Source organism: Diceros bicornis, chromosome 28 (genome assembly GCF_020826845.1).
Source record: "Diceros bicornis minor isolate mBicDic1 chromosome 28, mDicBic1.mat.cur, whole genome shotgun sequence".
In the NCBI taxonomy this organism is placed as follows: domain Eukaryota; kingdom Metazoa; phylum Chordata; class Mammalia; order Perissodactyla; family Rhinocerotidae; genus Diceros; species Diceros bicornis.
In genome coordinates, this window is record NC_080767.1 from 8,194,149 (window position 1) to 8,213,952 (window position 19,804).

General features: G+C 40.3%; 1 protein-coding gene across 1 annotated transcript in view; it reads right to left on the reverse strand.

Moving 5' to 3' along the window:
• Positions 1-2,877: 2,877 nt before the first annotated feature.
• HEMGN (hemogen) overlaps positions 2,878-19,804 on the reverse strand; it is a 43,814-nt gene continuing 26,887 nt past the window's right edge. Inside the window, exons 2-4 of the mRNA XM_058524814.1 lie at positions 9,562-9,672; positions 5,770-7,004; positions 2,878-3,419 (exon numbers count right to left, since the gene is read on the reverse strand). Of these exons, the coding sequence (XP_058380797.1) occupies positions 3,316-3,419; positions 5,770-7,004; positions 9,562-9,672 (1,450 nt within the window). The 3' untranslated portion in view covers positions 2,878-3,315. The remainder of the gene's footprint in view (positions 3,420-5,769; positions 7,005-9,561; positions 9,673-19,804) is intronic.

A 19,804-nucleotide genomic window follows, 5' to 3' on the forward strand; every position in this document is an offset into this window, starting at 1 on the left:
CTGACTATGACCTCAAGGTTCTAAGCCCAGAAGAAAACTGGAAAATTCTTAGATGCACAGGTGTTCGAATTAGAATAGCGAGAAATTTTGTGTATATAGGGAGTGGGGTAAGAAGGCAGGCAGACAGGGTCCTAAAAGGTAGAAAGAGAAGATCCTCTTCATCTGATGTGCTATATTCCTCATTCCATCTACTTCCCCATCTCTTTCACCTTTGTGCCCTTGTACATTGTACATGTGCGAATCTCTTAAGGTTCATCTTAATGCAACACTATCAGAACTTCAGATTTCAGTTCACTCTGTTTTCTCTAATCTTGACCTACTCTGGCAGGTGAAATTGAGACAAGATTTCCAAAGATTGAGAACCATCATACAAAGCACTGAGGAAGTTAGCTGTGACTTTGGGTGAGTGCCCAGCCCCTCTGAGGTTATTCCCTCGTCTGTAAAATGGGAATGATAATCACTGCTCAGCCTATTTCAAAGACTCCTGTGCAGATCAAATAAAACAAGTGAATGTGAAAGTATAAATTCTGAAGTGCCATCCAGATGTAAGGGACTATCACAGATATGCTGTCTTCATTATGTTACTTGAGTAATATAATGAGGTATGAGTAATCATTGTACAATGAATGTATCCTGAGGGGAAAAAATTTAATGTTTGTGGATCAGGGTTGGCAGATAGGATGGAAACAGCATTGTAACCTCTTACTATACCTGTGGTCCTCAACCCTAGCTGCACATTAGAATCATCTGGAGAGCTTTTTTTTTTTCCTTAGACAGAAATCACCATATTTTTTTTTTTTGAGGAAGATTGGCCCTGAGCTAACATCTGTTGCCAATCTTCCTCCTTTTTTCCCTTTTTTTCCTCCCCAAAGCCCAGTAGATAGTTGTATGTCATAGTTGTATATCCTTTCAGTTGCTCTATATGGGACACTGCTTCAGCATGGCAGAGTGTAGGTCCCCGCCCAGGATCCAAACAGGTGAACCTCCCAGGGCCTCTGAAGCGGAACTTGCAAACTTAACCACTACGCCACCAGCCGGCCATTGGAGAGCTTTTAAAATACCCTAAATATGGGCCGCCCCGTGGCTTGGCGGTTAAGTGCACACGCTCCGCTGCTGGCAGCCTGGTGTTGGGATCCCGGGCGCGCACCCACGCACCGCTTCTCCGGCCATACTGAGGCTGCGTCCCACATACAGCAACTAGAAGGATGTGCAACTACGACATACAACTATCTACTGGGGCTTTGGGGGAAAACATAAATAAATAAAATTTAAAAAAAATTAAAATACCCTAAATACAATGTTGTGTCCTAGATTAGATCCTGAAGCAGAAAAAGAACATTAATAGAAAAACTAATGAAATCCAAATAATATCTGTACTTTAGTTAATGGTAATATAACAATCTTAATTTCTTAAGTTTTGATAAATGGACCATGGTTACATAAGATGTTAACATTAGGATAAACTGGGTGAGAGGTATATGGCAACTTCTGTACTATCTTTACAACTTTTCTATAATTCTGAAGTTATTCCTCAAAAAAAATTTATTTAGGGGGCCAGCCTGGTGGCGCAGTGGTTGAGTTCGCACACTCCGCTTCCGTGGCCCGGGGTTTGCAGGTTCGGATCCCCAGCGCAGACCAATGCACTGCTCATCAAGCCATGCTCTGGTGGCGTCCCATGTACAAAATAGAGGAGGATGGGCACAGATGTTAGCTCAGGGCCGATCTTCCTCACCAAAAAAAAAAAAATTATTTAAAGCAAAAAACAATTTAAAAATAAATATACCTATGTCTAGATGTCACCCTAGACAGGCGAATAGGAATCTCCAGGGAGGTATCTGGGTATCTGTAATTTTGAAATATTCCCCAGTGGTTCTAATATACCCTGAGGGTTGAGAACCACTGTTCCACACCATGAATGCCTGAGAGACTGGGATCCTGTCTTGCTCTTCACTGCAACCTAGTACCTAGCACAACGCCTGTATAGAGAGCTTGCACAATTGTGCCCTTGCTGAACCAAACTTTTATTTGCAGAAATCTCCTTTACTTTGAGTCCTCTGTAATAACAGAAGGAAAACTGAAAACAACCCCCTCACCCCCCGAAAAAATACCAGGGGAGATTTTCAGACATCTTCCCACCCAGAATAATTCCTACTCCTGCCCCCAGTCTCTTGTCATTTTCAGTAAATCCTGACCATTATCACCAGGTAAGTATTCCTTAAAATACTAAAACTGCCCCTCCATTGTTCAAAAGTCTTATTAGTTCCCTGTTACCTAACAAGTAAGTGATATACTTCTTAGTTAGGTATGCAACATTCTGAACACTCTAATAATAAAAGATTTTTAGCCTACTAGCCTGCTGTTCCACATGGACCCTGCGTTAACTGTAGTTTGCATGCAGCTCTCTTGAACATGCCTTGAATTCACCCTCCTCTGTGTCACATAAGATAACGCTGCTATCCTCATCTGTAATACAAATCCTCTCCATCTTTCAAGGCTCCACTCATGTGTAATTTTTTGACGTCATTCCAGCAAAAAAGTGAGCATTCCCTCTATTGTATCTACTATTTAAATGGCACTACCATTTACTATTTTCTTTGGTAATTATTTGTTTTCTGTTTTATTCCCTGGTGAGACTGGATTAAACTCCTGGTAGGCAAGGTGTTATAGGTCTTCTAACCCTCACAGTGTTTACCATGATGCCATCCACACAGTTAAGCATGTAATAATGATTTAATGTACATTTTGCACAAATACAATATTTAAAAAGTAAAAATAGAAAAGCAAAATTCAAATACACAACTACATTCATCACTCCAAAATATCCTTGAAGGAGTCCAAGAATGATAAGAATTGTTAAAATTAACTAAAAGATCCAGCTAACCTTGAATAAAATTTTGATGCTATTGTTACACTAAGAATTGAACAAAGGTTACAAGAAAACTATATACTCCCCCAAATTTTAAGTATTCAGACTTAATAATTTTTCTGCTCTTAAGAATTAATCAAAGAAATGTTTGTTCTTAGGGAGAAAAAATCAAATATTCAGCATTCCCCTTTCCCATTTTGTCTCTTCCCACCATTATCCTCACCCCACTACACATACACACACGCACACACACACTAGCAGGATATCGTCTGTGGTAGAATCTGAAAAAACACGTGAGTTCTCTCTTTCAGCTATTGTCTATACATGGGGAAAAAAACACTGTTAAAATATTAATGAATATTGTAGATATTTTTACAATATTTTGAGAAAATCACACATATATATTAAGATGTGTATTTTGTTGGACAACAATGATGGTTGAGCACTTGTTAAAAAAAAACATAGCTATGGACGTTATTTTCTGGGCGAATCTCTTGAGGAGCATTTGGAATTGCTGGTATCTCTGGTTCTTCTGCTTTGGGTTCTTTCATTTCTGTAAAATACAATCAAATACGGAAATAGGTTCAATAAATGGTATTGGGACAAGTGACCACCCCTTTGGAGGAAAAAACAACTTGACCTCACACCTTGCACAAAAACAAATTTCAGATGTATTAAAGATTTAAATATTAAAATATTATAAATGTTGTAGAAACAATAGAATGTTCTTATAATCTTAAGATGATAAAGCCCTTTCTAAGCAGAACACAGACCAGAAATCATAAAGGAAAAGACTGACAGGTTTGAATAACTAAAAATTAAAATCATGACAGGTTTGAATAACCAAAAACTAAAATTAAAATTTTGTCATATAGATGACAAAAACCGCTGTAAACAAAGCTAAACCTGAAACAACTGGAAAAATATTTACAACTTATATGTAGGTAAAGGCTTAATAACTATTATTTAAAGAGATTTTTTAATCAATCAAAAAAGATAATTATCCCAAATTTAAAATGAAACAAGGATTCAAACAGGCAACTATCAAAAGAAAAATTTCCAATTTATAATAATTATGAAAAAAATGCCTAGTAGCATTAGTCATCAAAATAGTGGGACTTAAAACAATTAGTTTTTTTTTTAACCTAGGGGATAGGCAAAGATTTTTAAAACGTGATCATGTGCAGTGTTGGCAGGGGTGTGGGGAACACTTATAATAATTCTTGGTTTGTGTGAATTGCTACATTTTTGGGAGCTAGTCTGACAGAATGTATACAAACTTTAAATACTGGCACCCTTTGGCCCAGCAATTCAACTTCTAGGGATTTATCCAAAGGAAATAATCAGACAAACTGAAGCTTCCAGTGCCTCAATTTCCTTATCTATAAAATGAAGATAATATTATTTATCCAATAGGGTTTTTAACATTGAATAAAACAATTCACACAAAATGTTTAATACAGTGTCTAGCACATAGAAAGTGCCAAACAAATGTTAGCTGAATAAGTGTTACTTCCAATGATGTTCACTGAACATAGTTATAATGGTAAAACTTGGCAGTAACCTAAGTGTTCATCAGTATAGGGATTGGTTGAATAAATCATTGTACGTATAACATAATACTATACGCTTGTTACAAAAGATGTCATTACGATGGCCATGATATATATAGTATGTGGGAAAAAAGCAGATTACAGAATAGAATGTGTTGTACTATCTCATTTGTTAAAACAAAACAAAACCTTAACATTGGGGATCGGAGATAGGAGATGGTATTATAGGGGACTTTTACTCTATATTCACTTATATATTGCTTTAATTTCTTATAATGAACATTTATAACTTATTATTATGAAAATTTTACAATCAGCAAAAAGGGAGAGATTTCTGTGTGTTTGGTAAGACAAAAACAAAAACAAAATAAGCATTAATTAATTGCCTATATTAACCTTGATGGGTTTAGAATGATACTCTTAGAATAGGGGCGCTGTGTTGCTTAGAGTTGCTTCTCCAGCAGGGGGCTCCTGTCAGTACAAGTAGAACTTCATATGTCTGCTTTTTACAATACATTTTTTTATAAGGTCTTTCCTCAAAAACTGTATTACTTGGAACCCAGTTAACCCCATGTTCTTGTTGCACTCATCTTTTAGGAGAAAGAGCAAATAAGCTACCAAAAGGATTTCTTTAGAAAACAGTTCTCTGGGGATAACTGTCTGACAGACTCAGCCCATTTCCTATACTGTCTGCAGTATTGTACAAAAAGAACCGAGGTTCTCAGTTATGTCCCTGAGGTGAGTCAAATAGAAGAAAGTTCATATTATTTTCAGAAAGCTACGCTTAGGAGAAAGCTTTTCAGGAGCAAATATTGAAACAGGGTTTTTGGTAAACCTGATAAATCCTAGAAGAATGAATTCTCTTGTAACAGGATCACATTTTACACCTTTTATCTCCTTTGGTACCTTGTGTGGTGAATATACTTACCTTTAGTTTGCCAGGAAATTTTAATTTTTGAGAAAAACTTTATTTATCTAAACTTAATCATCCTTTAAAATATTTTGCACATAATTCATCCTATATTTGGTTGATTTCTCCTCACTGGCTAAAGCTTTCCAAAATGAATAGTATGTACAAGTACCCACTATACACACTTATATTTTCAATTATTTTCTTTTAATTCTTTGGAAATGTGCCAAACAGACATTGGTTGAAAAACATTTTTTACTTAAAACTACCCAATAACATTAATGACACCCCTTGAGATAACTGGGGATAACCTGCGACCGTCAAAGAAGGCTGTAAATCACCACTCTGAGTGGGATGTACCCATTTGGTGCTCCAGCTATAAATGGGGAACACCATTAAGTGGCAGTGTCACTGACCTGTCCCCAGTAAACAACCCCTACCTCGAGGAAAAGGGTAAACATCCTTAGCATCTTCCTGGTGTGCTTCAGGATCCTGGCGTGAGGGCCCACCTGTTTCTGGGTATGGTTCTGGAAAGCATTCTTTAGACACATCCTTATTTTTATAGGTCTTAGTAGAGAGGTCTTCAGGCCCAGGTGTTTCTTGGTATATTTCAGGTGAACAGTCTTCAGGCCCAGGTGTTTCTTTGTCTATTTCAGGTGAATAGTCTTCAGGCCCAGGTGTTTCTTGGTATATTTGAGGTGAATAGTCTTCAGGCCCAGGTGTTTCTTGGTATATTTGAGGTAAATAGTCTTCAGGCCCAGGTGTTTCTTGGTATATTTCAGGTGAATAGTCTTCAGGCCCAAGTGTTTCTTTGTCTATTTCAGGTGAACAGTCTTCAGGCCCAAGTGTTTCTTGGTCTATTTTAGGCGGATATTCTTGTGAAGCAGGTGTTTCTTGGATTGTTTTACGAGAAGGGACTTTAGGTACAGTGATTTCTTTATATCTTTTATGAGAAAAGTGTTCGGGTTCAACTGTTTCTTGGCATGTTTTCGTAGGAAGGTCTTTAGGCACAGCTATTTCTTGTGTTTTAGGAAAGAAGCTTTCCATCTCAGCTGTTCCTTGACCTGGTTCAGAATTGTATTCCTCAAGGTCAGCTCTTTTTTGGTATGTTTCAAGAGTGTAGTCTTTAGGTGCATCTGGCTTGGGGTATGCTTCAAGAGAGCATCCTTCCAGGTCAGCTATGTCTTCAGACGTTTTAGAAGGAAGGGCTTTGGCTACAGCTATTTCTTGGCACATTTTAGGAGAGAAGCCTTCAGGTTCAGCCATATCATGGTACATTTTGGAGGGATGGTCTTGAAGAACAGCTATTTCTTGGCACATTTTAGGAGAAAGGTCCTCAGGTTCAGCCCTATCTTGGCATATTTCAGAAGGGTGGTTTTGTACTGCTGTTTCTTGGTACTCAGAAGAATTTTCCTGATGTATAATGCTTTCTTGACCTATTGCAGAAAAATGGGTCTCAGGTACAACTCTTTGGGGGGAGGCAACCGGACGGAGAGCTTTGGTTACACTGCTAGGTGGTTCAGTTTCTTTCTTTGCAGTTGCCAGAGTTTTCTCCATAATTTCCTTTTCTAATTGTGGCCGAGGCTCCACCTTCAGTTCTGTCTTTTGTTGTCTCTTTCTGCCTCTTTGATTTCCTTTTCCTTTTCCTGTCCTCTGTCGCTTGTGTTTTTTCTCTCTGTGGAGAGATCAGAATTAGTGTCAGCAGTGAGACTATAGAATTCAAATAAATGCTTGATAATAACAGTCCCAGGTCTCCCACTGCCTCACTGCACAACCTTGAACAAGTCACTTAATATCTCTGGGCCCCAGTCTTCTTGTTTGTAAGAGGAAGGAGCGGTGCTAGATGTTCTCAGTTGTTAGGAGAGGAGATGGCCCTCAGGGACTTTTCATCTCTGACGCCTTGCTCACCAGGAACCTTCTTGGTGAGTGTAGTGTATGTGTGTTTGAGAGCATATACTTCAAGTTTTGTTATGGGAAACATATAATTGATGTTATAAATGAATAGATGGGCATTCTGGTTTATACATTAGTCTCTTTGGGTTAGTCTGTGTGAGTTAGTCCCACTATGCCCTGGGTAAAATTATACATGTGTTTCTAGATCCCCAGTCCAGGCACGGCTCCTTGTCTGGGCAGCCTGCAGGTGGATGATGTATACGGCTTGCTTATCTAATACAGTGTCTTGTGTAAAGGACGCTAAGTAGCTACAATACATGTCAAATGAGATATACTGTAAGCTGGGTCAAAAGCTGCAAAAATATTTCTTGAAGTTCTGGTGGAAAGGCATGAGTGGCTATATTATACCTACTCCAAATTAATAGCTAGATTACAGATCTAAAAGATGAAAGGAAATGCATGGAAATTGCAGCCAATAACAAATTGTTAGGTACTGCAAATATAACCAAATACAGATGGCTAATACAGATGGGCTCAGGGGGGAGAAAAAGGTACTATAAATAAGCATTTCATTATTTTTCTAAACCTATTGAAATTCTGTTCCATGCTACCTGCTCCATGGAGCCTTCTCTTACAGACCACAGGGCTGAAACGCTCTACCTGCTTAGTGTTCCTGTAGGGTTTATTATGAGGATCATGCTCACGGCAAGGAACATAGGCTGCCTTATACTGTAGTTATTTCTGGAGAAACCTTATTTCTTTTAGTAAACTAGATGTTCTTTAGAGATAAAACCAGTGTCTTTTATGTTTTTGCAATGCTTGTATTTCCTTGGACACTTAAAAATGTATACCCTGTCTTACTTTTGTGTATGTTTGAAAATTTCCATAATTAAAAATTTTTTAAAGATTGCCTCACCAACACCAGTTTGAAGTCAATATAGAAAGGAATATGCATAATAAGACAGTCAAAAATAAATATTAAAAATAATATAGAAGCAAAGGTAATCTAAAAATGATGGTATGGCACCTCAGCCTTTTGAAGTATAACTCCAAGCAACCAAGGTAACAAGATAAATTATAAAGTCCTATTGTCAGATTAAAAAAAGATGATATATCTGAATTCTTCAGGAAAAATTAATTTTTTCCTAGATATTAAATCCTAAATAGTTTGTTATGTAGATCTCTATACTAGGGAATCTGAGTAATATAATGTTCTATGCTCTTCCCGGTAGTTTTTCAAAAGATGTAAAAATATCTATGTGGCCTACAATTTAATCTGTAGTCTGTCACTTATCAGCTATGTGATCATGGGCAGGTCACTTAACCTCTCTGTGCCTTGGTTTCTTCACAGGTAAAATGGAGTAAAAGTATCTGCCCAACCTCATATGGTTATTGTAAGAATGGCATATAATAACTTACAGGAATGAATTACCCAAATATAAATTAGTACTCTTGTATTAATATACAAGAATAATATATGAGAAAGTGCTATAAGTGCTTCCTATGTGCCAGGCACTGTTTTAAGTAATTTGATTTTCTGTTATCTCACATAATCTTCACATCAGCTTATGAGGTCGATACTATTATTATCTCCATTTTGCAGATGACACAACTGCGGCACAGAGAGGTGGAGAAACACATCCAGGTTCAAATGGCTAGGAAGTAGGGGAGCCGGGCTTCTAATCTAGTCATTCTAGCTTTAACAGCCAGGATCTTACCCATTACCTCTGCTGCTTCTCTCTGTAACTACTAAGGTTTCACCATGTGGTATGTTGTAGTGAGAACAGCCCTCCATAGTACAGAAATGTGTCACCAGAGCAAGGCCAGCCGGCTGCCAAGAGGTTCACCAAGGTGTCATCTACTTCAGTGACCTCCTCAGCCTTGGCCCCCCAGGCCAGCAAGCACAGAAACCCAATTCTATCAGCACACCTGAGACTAGCTCCATTTATTAGGGGCAGAGCTCATCAACCAGCTGAAAGAGACTGATATGTAAACCTAAAGACCAATTTCTAAATGAACAGTGAGAAATGCAAAGTCACAGAGCAGAGAATGCACCCTTCCTCTGTAGCAGGTACTTGGAAAGCCAAGCAATGATCAGAAGGTTGCTTGGTGAGTATGGAATTAGGAAGCTAATTGGATACTCTTCAACAGAGTCACCTGCCACAGGACCCAAGTACAGAAGTTTCTGCTTTAACATAGTATACACATTCCTGAAAAACCTCATTTTCTGAAAAATCATGCACTAAAAGTAACAGTGCTTATGAGGAAAAAATAGAGTTGGGGCAAACGACTCAAAATCTATACAACTTTTTAACACTAACAAAAACAATACTTGGTACCTGGGGAGATGATTTGGATAGTCCAGACAAACAGCTGAATACGGCTGGAGGCTGCCTCGGGGGATAGTAAAAATGCACAAAAGCAACAGCGTGGTAAATGCTGGCTTGCAGCTGCTGAGATCATGCAAATAAGGGTGGTGCTCTGAGCCAGCGGGGCTGCCATTAAGTTGAGGAAGTACAACCTACCACCTGTGGCGAGCTGTGCAAGGCTGGTGGTGTCCTTCTCTGGGGAATGAGCCCTGGATACAGGCTGAAAAGGATCCTGCCTATGCAGCAGCCAAGCTGAAGGCTTTTTCCTTTCCTGCTGAAAGTTTTAATTCTATTCCCACTATTCTGGCTCCTTTGACTAGAAAAAACCGTGAATCAACACAACTTCCACATTACACTGACATCGTTCTCCTATTTACCAATCATATATGAGCTCATTTGTGTTGTCGCAGAACAGACACTACTCAGTCCATAGCGGGGATAGATGCCGTTTCTTAAGAAGAGTGCTTAGATGAGTGGTTCTCAACTGGGGGCGATTTCCCTCCTCCCCCCCCACCCCAGGAGACATTTGACAATGTCTGGAGAAATTTTTGGTTGTCACAACTGGGGAGGGGGAGTGCTATTGGTTTCTAGAGGCCAGAGATGCTGCTGAACATGCTGAATGCACAGGACAGCCTCCCACACAAAGAATTGTCCTGCCCACAGCATCAGTGGGGCCGAGGTTGAGAAATCCTGGCTTAGATGGATGCTGCACTTTGGGCTCCCCTTTTCTATCTCCAAGCAAGCGATACCTCTGTTGTAGTCATATGCTAACTGGAGGCAATGAGATGCTGCCTGATTTACAGTCAAGTTCTTGTACTCCCTCCCTGAGATGACATAGAGGTAATTTTGATTGGAAATTCAGGAACTCCCAAACTCTTCTCATGCTCATTTACAGACAGTGTTTTGCTTTACTCCATGGAGAGTTAATCACACTCATTTGATAAGGATTTTACTAAAGGAAAGATTGGAGAACAAGCTCGAGTGTTTCCTCAATGGTGTCTCCTGCTCTCAACAACAAGATGCTCTATGCTTGTGTTACCAGTGTGGTTAACACCAGGCCTCTCTACAATATAATTCAGTTGCCTGGTACTTTAATTAAAGGAGACCAGGGATAAAATTCTGTTCCCACCACTTTACTAGCTGTGTGACTTTAGGCAAGAGATTTAATCCATCGGACACTTGGTTTCCTTTTTTTATAAAATAAGGATAACAGCTCCTGAATTACGGGATTGTTGGAAAGAGAAAATACAGTATGTAAAAGTGCTCAGCACTGCCTGACACGTAGCATACGGTCAATAAACATCAGTTCCTTTTCCCTTGCAAGGATACCATACCCAAATTGCCATTGTGAAGTTTCCTTTTCTTGAACTTCAGCTTTTCTTTTTCTGAGTTCCTCTCTGTTTCGCAAACTCCAAGTTCCAATGACTTCTGTAGGATCAAAATGCAAGTTATAGAAGAAAGATAGTGATGAATTGTGGCATTTATCAGCAAGAGTCCTATAGCCAAGTGGTAGAATCCCTATGCTGTTGTCTGAGTTTTTCTCCTAGCTTTTTGAGGCCAAGGACTATATCTTACTTATCTTTGTCCCTCCAAAGAATGCTTGGGAGCAAACATTCAGTAAACATTTTTAAATGAAAATGTCAGTGTTTGTATGTAAGTGTGCCACCAACCTATTGATTTCTTCAAAATAATTTTTACATATTGTACAAACATAAAATAGAAGGAAAAAATCAGCCATATTCTGCCACCCTTAACATTATAACCTGTTTTCATTTTATTCCTCGTACACATCTAGTCCCTATATTACTCAAAGTTGTAATGATATCATACCACAATTTGATCATTTATTAACCTAACATTATATCAGAAATATTTTCCCTGATACAGTCCTCATAATTATAACTTTAACAACTACATGATACTTAATCAAGTTGCTGTCTTCTCATTTACCAGTCATTCCACCTGTTTTGAGCATTTAGGTTGTTGCCAGTGACTTTCTGCCATTGTAGATCAAACTATAATAAGCATATTCATGCATACAGCTTTTTGTTCTTTTGGATTTTTTCCTTAAAGGTGGTGTTTCTCCAAGTTCTTTGGAATATTAAAGGTATTATCAGAAAAGGTTCTGTTGCCATCCAAGTTTGTGAAAAGTTAATGGGTCTTTGATGTAGAACTTCTTAGAGCCCGTGGAGTGATTGCAAATTTGCACTGGCACCCACCCCACCACCACCACCAAAGATAGAGCATGCGCCTTGGACCACGGCACCTTTTGTTCTTAGGACAGAGGTTCTTAAAGGTGAACTCAGATGGGGAAAAATTATACCTTATTTTTACAAATCTCTAATTAAAGTTACCATTTCCTTCAATTATGAAGGTAGGTAACAAACCACAGTAGTTTTGGCAGTGTGTGACTTTGTCACCAAAAGAAATTACAGATTTTTTCATATCACATTACAGTTGTTGCAGACACCTTAAAATATTTATTTGAGATGATGTATTTGATTTGATACAATGGTTATTAAACCTACCACTGGATGTTGTTATTTAATGCATCTATAAATAAGCATCTATATTACTATATCACAACTTTTCATTTTGATAACTGTATCTTAATATAACTATTTCCTTTGTAATCCTTTTTCTTTAATTTTATGTATTTAAAATATTTATTCTAAGAAGGGTTCTATAGGTTCATCAGAATGCCAAAGAGATCCATGGCACAAAAAATTTAAAAATACTGTCTGAAGGACTAAGTTCCGCAAAACATTTTGAGAAATGCTGCTTTAGGATAAATCCAAAGACTAAGATTAGGGAGTCAGAAGAATGAGCACTATTACAGTTCTTACTACCTATTGCCAGATCTCTTTCCAAAAATTACACCAAATGGCATAGAAGTATGTGAGTGTACTTGTTTTACCACAACCATCCAGTATTGGGCATTTTTGTGATCTTTTATTTAAATATATTATTATTTTTTTTTTAAGATTTTATTTATTTATTTTTCCCCCAAAGCCCCAGTAGATACTTCTCTGTCATAGCTGCACATCCTTCCAGTTGCTGTATGTGGGACGCGGCCTCAGCATGGCCAGAGAAGCGGTGCGTTGGTGCGTGCCCGGGATCCGAACCCGGGCCGCCAGCAGCAGAGCACGCGCACTTAACCGCTAAGCCACGGGGCCGGCCCTAAATATATTATTAATAATTTATTATTTCCTGTGTTTCTCTCAATTTTTAGAATCTGAATGCTCTAAAGCCACATCAGGAAGTTATACAGCCCCAATTCTTCCCATCTAAGGTCATATGAACATACTCAATTATGTCCTTTCTTTGGCCAGATCCATAAAAAAGAGGAAAACAATCATAGCCCCAGTTCTTCCCAACAGTGACTAAGACCTCTTAGGCCACTAGAGACCTCTTAAGAGCTCCTTCATTACCTGGAACACGGTTCCCTTCTTGATGAGGATCAGGTGTCTGATGGAGCATCAAGCGAGATTGGTCCCTTCCCACATCCATCGTGCTGCAAAACCTTCTTGCTATTTGGTCTGACTTCCACAAGCAGCCTTTTTTAAAATATCAAAAGCAGCTAACAGTTAAACACAGACACACACAAGCTCACTTGTTACTTAACTTCCCGCCTAAAAGTTTTATCAGGTTGGACCACAGCTGCTGGCTACTTCTACTTTCTTTATCACACTGCACAGGTGTGAGTATGGGGCATGGCTGGTGCTATGTCCTCATCCTCTAGCACAGTTGCTAGTTATACAGGGAGCCCCACAGCCACAACCTGGTAAAGCACAGTCTCCATACAGCAGTCATTTGGTTATGTCTGCTCAGAAGTGCCTGAGTCCCATGTTCCTTTTTACATACAGAGGTGGCATGGTATAGAAAGGACACTGAGTCTGGGACCTAACCAGCTCCTAGAACAAGTCTCCTCCCCTTTCTGTGACTCTTTCTTCATTTGCAAAGTGGGTAAATTATTCCTGTCTTGCCCACCTCACACAGTTCTCGTCAAAGTGAAAATAATGAATGTGAAATTTACAAAGATGTGAAATTAATCTTATATTATTTCCCTGCATATAGCATTTTTTCACCTTAATCTGTTGCAAATAATGTGAAGTCTTGCTGCGTATGCTTTCAGACTTAGATAATAGACACAAAGAACCAAATTGGGAATTCAAAGCAAATTTGAACCCTTTTCTGCTCACCTGATCATTCACAAGTGACTCAAGATAACTAGTGAAATGCACCGTTACTAATCCAAGGAAGGGCAAAAAGCATCTCTTAATGAAAATATCACCATGTTATGTTACACAAATTAAGTTGAAACCAAAGGAATCACCCCATCTCTGAGCAGTCACCCCATTTGTGAAGGCAAGAAGGCACAGACCACCACGGTTGTTCAACTAAGGAAGGAACTCTGACACCCCTGATACAGGCAGCTAGTCTGGGAGATGCGGGGTTGACAACGTGGTCTGGAGTCACAGACTGAATTGAAGAGAGTTTGAATTCCAGTGTTGCCACATTCCCTGATTCAGTGGCCTTAGGCAAGTTAGATAGACTTGGAGCCAGTTTACCCATCTGCAACATGGGGACAATATCATGTCCCCTCATGGGGTTATTGGGACAATCAAATCAATCCATATAGGGCATTTAATATGTGCCTGGCATATTGAACTTGATTAATAAGTGTTAGCTGATTTTTTTTTATGTTTTTATTTATTTATTTATTTTGAGGAAGATTAGCCCTGAGCTAACATCTGTTGCCAATCCTCCTCTTTTTGCTGAGGAAGATTGGCCCTGGGCTAACATCCGTGCCCATCTTCCTCTATTTTATGTGTGGGACGTCTGCCACAGCACGGCTTGCTAAGCGGTGTGTAGGTCTGCACCTGGGATCCGAACCTGGGAACCCTGGGCCGCAGAAGCAGAACTCACAAACTTAACCACTACGCCACCAGGCTGGCCCAGCTGATTTTATTAGTAATAAAAATACAGTAAGCAGATTTTAGTAAACCAAGTCATAGTTTAAATGCACTAAAGAAACTCAGAGAAAATCTGAAAGGAATCCTTTATAAAGAGAAAACCTTTGTAATGTGTATGGGCGTCCCCTACTTCCATAGACTTTTAAGGCATTAGAAATGGAAGGGCCGCCAAAACCATCTAGTCCTTCCCCCTATTTTATATACAGAGAAACTGAGAACCAAGAAGGAGAAGGATTTACCTGCCCCAAATTTCCTTACTAATTGCCAACAACTCCTCTGACTGATTATAAGATGGGTCATGTTTTTATGCTTGATCTTGCCTGGGTATGAAAACGTATGTGTGGTGTGAATGTATGAGAGGTGGAAGTTTTTCAAACACACTGAAAAGTATTGAGAATTACATAACAAACACCCAAGTACCCACCACCAAAACTTAACGTGGTTTTAAATTACCAGATCCTAATGATTTAGCTTTAAGTTTCTCAGTTCCTCAGCCTTTCTCGTAAGTGTCTCTATCTAAAAATTCAGATAACTTCAGGGCATCCCTATTCAAAGGAGTCCTGTAGGGAATGGAAGGCATGCTTTGTCATTTATCTCTTGATAATTTTTGAATATTCAGATATAGGGTTTTAAAAAATCAAATACAAATTAAAGTAACTTTGAAAATTATAAAAGAGTATTTTAGCATTTAAACTGGCATTTTAAATATTGGTCCCTTTATTTGAGATGTTTTAATTGTTACTAGTTAGGTTGTTTCTTGTAATAGCTCAATAAAACAACCTTATGGAATACCTGTGGGGCACCTTACAGAAGATGCAGAAGTATTTCTTAAATAGGATTATCCTTACTCAGAGCTTATAATACCCAGTTCAATGATTCAGCAAACCTTACTGCATGCCCACTCTGTGCCACGCACTGAGCAGGGCTGTCAGATCACAAAGATGGACAGATGTAGTTCCTGAGTTCTTTGTACTGTAGGCTTATCGAGAGAGGTATACACATCTTTATTGTAAGGAAATATTTAGATTCTTTATATCCTGTTGCAACCTTCCTAAATTGATTCCACCCCTGCCTCATGTTCCCTGCATCTAGGAGCAGATTGTGGAGGGACAATTAAGAGGGTGGGGTCTCAAGTTAACAGTCAATTAGGGGGCAATATTGGGTGGAGTGGGCCAGTGGCGGGACTGTGGAGCAAACTAGATTGGAAGTCAGGCAAGGTGTCTCTGGGGTGATAAGCAGGCTGGAGCAGGAACTTGTCTGGGACAGAAATGGTAGCCACAAAGTAAGTTCACAAGCCGGAGTGCATTGTCCCTTCTCTCTGTAGAAAACTCTAGAGTCATTAGCAGAATGTGAGATGTTAGGCATTAAAGGCTGGGTATTTTTAACAAATGCTGCCTTGTTCTATAGTTATTTGCATATAGACATGAAACCTCCCTCTAGGCCACAAACTCTTAGGGGGTGGTTACCACTCTGGAGTCGCCTTTCTGTCTCCACAGCATAGTCTGACAGGAGGCTTGGCCCACAGCAGTTTCCCCATGAATGCCCTCACTCCTGTGTGCAGGGCCAGCTTACGGACATAGCCTGGGAAAGTACTGTCTATGCTCAGAGGAGGTGATGCGGCTGCGACTTAATAATAGGAATACCATCCTCTGTTCCAGAACTCTTTACTGTCATTCACTGGCACTGTCCTATGGGCTGGAGATATAGCAGTTAAAAGACAAAAGTCCCTGCCCTATGGATCCTGCATTCTCATGGGGAGAGAGAAACAATAAGTGAATAAATAAAATATGGAAGGTATCAGATGGTGATGAGTGCTTGGAGAAAACTGAGCAGGGAACGATAGACCAGGGAATGGAGGAGAAAGTTGATGGTCGTTGCTATTCTAAATGGGGTGGTCAGGGAAGCGTGACGTTGAGCAGAACTGAAGGAGGTGAGGGGCAGCAGGCTGATATCTGGGAGAGCATTTCAGGCAGAGGGGCACCAGCGAATGGCCTGAGGAGAGGGCGTGGCAGGAGGTTGTTCGGAGAGGTTGCCTGTTGCCCCTTGGAGGGATTTCTGCTCTGATGGAGATGGATGGTCATGGGGTGGTTTTGAACAGAGGAGGGTTATAATCTGACTTATATTTTTAAAGGATTATTCTGACTACTGTGTGGAGAATAGACCATTGGGGACGAGGCAGGGGGGTGGTGTAGAAGCAGGGACCAGTTAGAAGGATCTTGCAGTAATCCAGGTGAGAGACAAGTAAGGCTTAGACTGTGATGGCAGTGGTGAAGAAGTCAGATCCCGGAAGAGTTTACACACTGGATAGGGAGCGAGAGATAAAGAGCCCAAGACCACGACAGGGTTGTGGTCTGAGCAATTGGAAGGATGGAGTTCCCGTTAACAGATGGGGAAGACTGGGAAGAGCAGGCTTGCAGGAGATGATCAGTTTAGTTTTGGACACTAATAGATTAGGGGGAAAAGAGCAAAGGAGCCGCCAGTGAGGCAGAAGAAAACCAGAAAAGGGTGGTGTCCTGCAAGCCAAGTGGAAAAATTGTTTCAAGGTGGAGGGAGTAATCAACTGTGTCATATTTTGCTAATGGGTAAAGAAGAAAAAGGATTGACAAATGTCCTAACAAGTTATTTCCTAACAATTCAATCCAATTGATTAATTCAATTCAATTAATTATAGACTGTGGAGCCCAGGAAGTTTAGGTGACTTAGCCAAGGGCATACAGGCAAGACCAGCTGCATAATTTGCAGGGCCCAGTGCAAAATGAAGACGCAGAGCTCCTCCTTCAAAAATTATTCAGAATTTCAAGACAGCTACAGCAGCAAATTAAACCCAGCATAGGGCTCTACTTTCACAAGTGTTTCGCTGGATCCTTACAGCAAATTTATAAAATAGCTATTATTATCCTCTTTTTCAGATCAAGACACTGGGTGCTCGGAGTGTATGGTGATGTAACTAAGGTCACAGAGCGGGTAGTTTGAGCCTGGAACCTGAGCCTTCAGTCTCCAAGTCAGGCCTTCTTCCTACTAGACCAAACTAGACACGGAGGGAGAGAATTGCTTTCCAGCCTCCTGACCCATCAGGAGCAAGTTTCCGTGTTGAGGCCTTGTTCATGCGTTTCAGAGGCCTGACTGAACCGGGCAGATGTGGGAGGGAAGGAAACACATTGCCCCACACTTCTGCCCTAGGGCTCTCCTTATGATGGGGGTCAGAAGGGAGCATTGGGTACTGTTTAGTCAAAAACATGATCTGATAAAAGTGCCCCCAAGCTAATGTAGTTTTAGGCTATATTGATGTAATTATAGAGCCCTGAAAGGAGGGAGAACAGTCCTGCTTGCCTTTGGTTTGTCATTCCACTGTGAAGACCGTGTGAATGGTTTTTGAAAACGTGGACTAAAAAGAGCAAAGCATGTGGGACTCTACCATTTCCTGGCTGTGTAATTTGGGGGAAATTGCTCAATTCTTTCTGATCCTCAGTTTCTTCCCTTGTAAAAGGCAGAAAAAGTAATACCTCACAGGGGTTCTATGAGGATAAAAGAGATCGTGAGAGCTTCTTATACAATGAAAAGCACTGAGCAGATTGAAGTGCCATAAACGTGAGTGGTGTTAACGGTATTATTAGAGTATTCTAACGATGCAGCTAACGATGCACCTGTGCATTTTCCTAGAGTGCATTTGGGTGGAAAAGTCAAGGAAGGAAAGATAGTGTACGCTTATTTTTCTTAGCATTCCTTCCTTGCTAAAATACTTTTTAAATGCTTTTATTTATTTTATTTTTTTTTTAAGATTTTATTTATTTTTTTTTCCCCCAAAGCCCCAGTAGATAGTTGTATGTCATAGGTGCACATCCCTCTAGTTGCTGTATGTGGGACGCGGCCTCAGCATGGCCGGAGAAGGGGTGCGGCGGTGCATGCCCGGGATCCGAACTCCCGGCCGCCAGCAGCGGAGCGCGCGCACTTAACTGCTAAGCCACGGGGCCGGCCCTAAATGCTTTTAAATTCTTTCCAGAGAGTGGATCAAGCTTTCTTTTCCTAAGTGGGGAAGGAGAGTTTCTGGTTTCCCTCTCTCACAGTCTGTTGATGCATGATAAATGAGTTCTGTCTCTGCTAAACAGACGCTGCTGTACACATACAGATAACATGGTCTATGACTTCAGAATGGCTATACCCTGACTTGCAATCTAGTTTGTTGCAAACTCCCTCCTCTGGCCTCCTCCACCAATATTGCTTTCTATTTCTTAGTGTATAGACAGAGAAGCGTCTCTGGATAAACCTTGGTGAGTGGTCATTTATCTGGGGAAGAACAATTCTTTTCCCACCTTGAGCCACCATCATATCTCTCCTTTCATTCCTGAACTTCCTGAGCTAACAATGTGCTCTCAGTCTACCTCTTCTTCTCCCACACCACTTCTTCCTTCCTTCGCATCTGTAATGGAGTTTTCTCTTCCACATATTGTCCTCTCGTAAGTCATCAATGATTTCCTAGTGGCCACGTCCAGTAGTCCCCTCTCAGCTCTCTCTCTCTGACCTCGCTGTAGCGCATGATTCCTCTGAGCACTTCTGTGGCTCTGTTCTTGGCTTCTGTGGTGGTGTGTTCTTCACCTCTCTCCCTCCTCCTCATCCTCCTTCACAGGCTTCTCTCTCACTCCTCCAGATGTGGGAGGTATTTCCCAAGGATGGCTCCCTGATCCTTTTCTCTTTATACTCCCACCCTTCTTAGACAATCTGTCCCACAGTATACCTTTAGCTATTACCTATGTGCAGATATCTTCTAAATACATATCTGTCTGAGTTCTAAGATCACATTTTCAAGTGTCTCTTGGATATCATTCATTGATGAATGAATCCACTTGAATATCCCACTGCACCTCAAACTTAGCATAGCAAAAAGCAAATATATCTGCCACCTAAAGCCAGTGTCCTCTGTGCTTTTTTTCTGCTAGAATAGTGGCATCATGCTCCTGGTCATCCAGTTCTACACCTTCAGGGTTGTCTTGGACTCCGCCTTCTCTCTTTGCTTCTCACATCCCGTTGGACATAGTTCTATCAGTTCATTCTCCCCAGTGTCCCACTTGGTGATTCCTCTTTTCCTTTCCCGTACCACCATCCCAGAAAGAGACCTTAACGTCTCATTGGAAGTATTGGAAAAGCTTCCTAAGTGGTTTATCTGTTTCCATCTCCTCTCACCCTCCCCAGACCGTCCTGTACAAACAGCCAGAACATTCCCCCTGTAGCTGGCTCTGAAC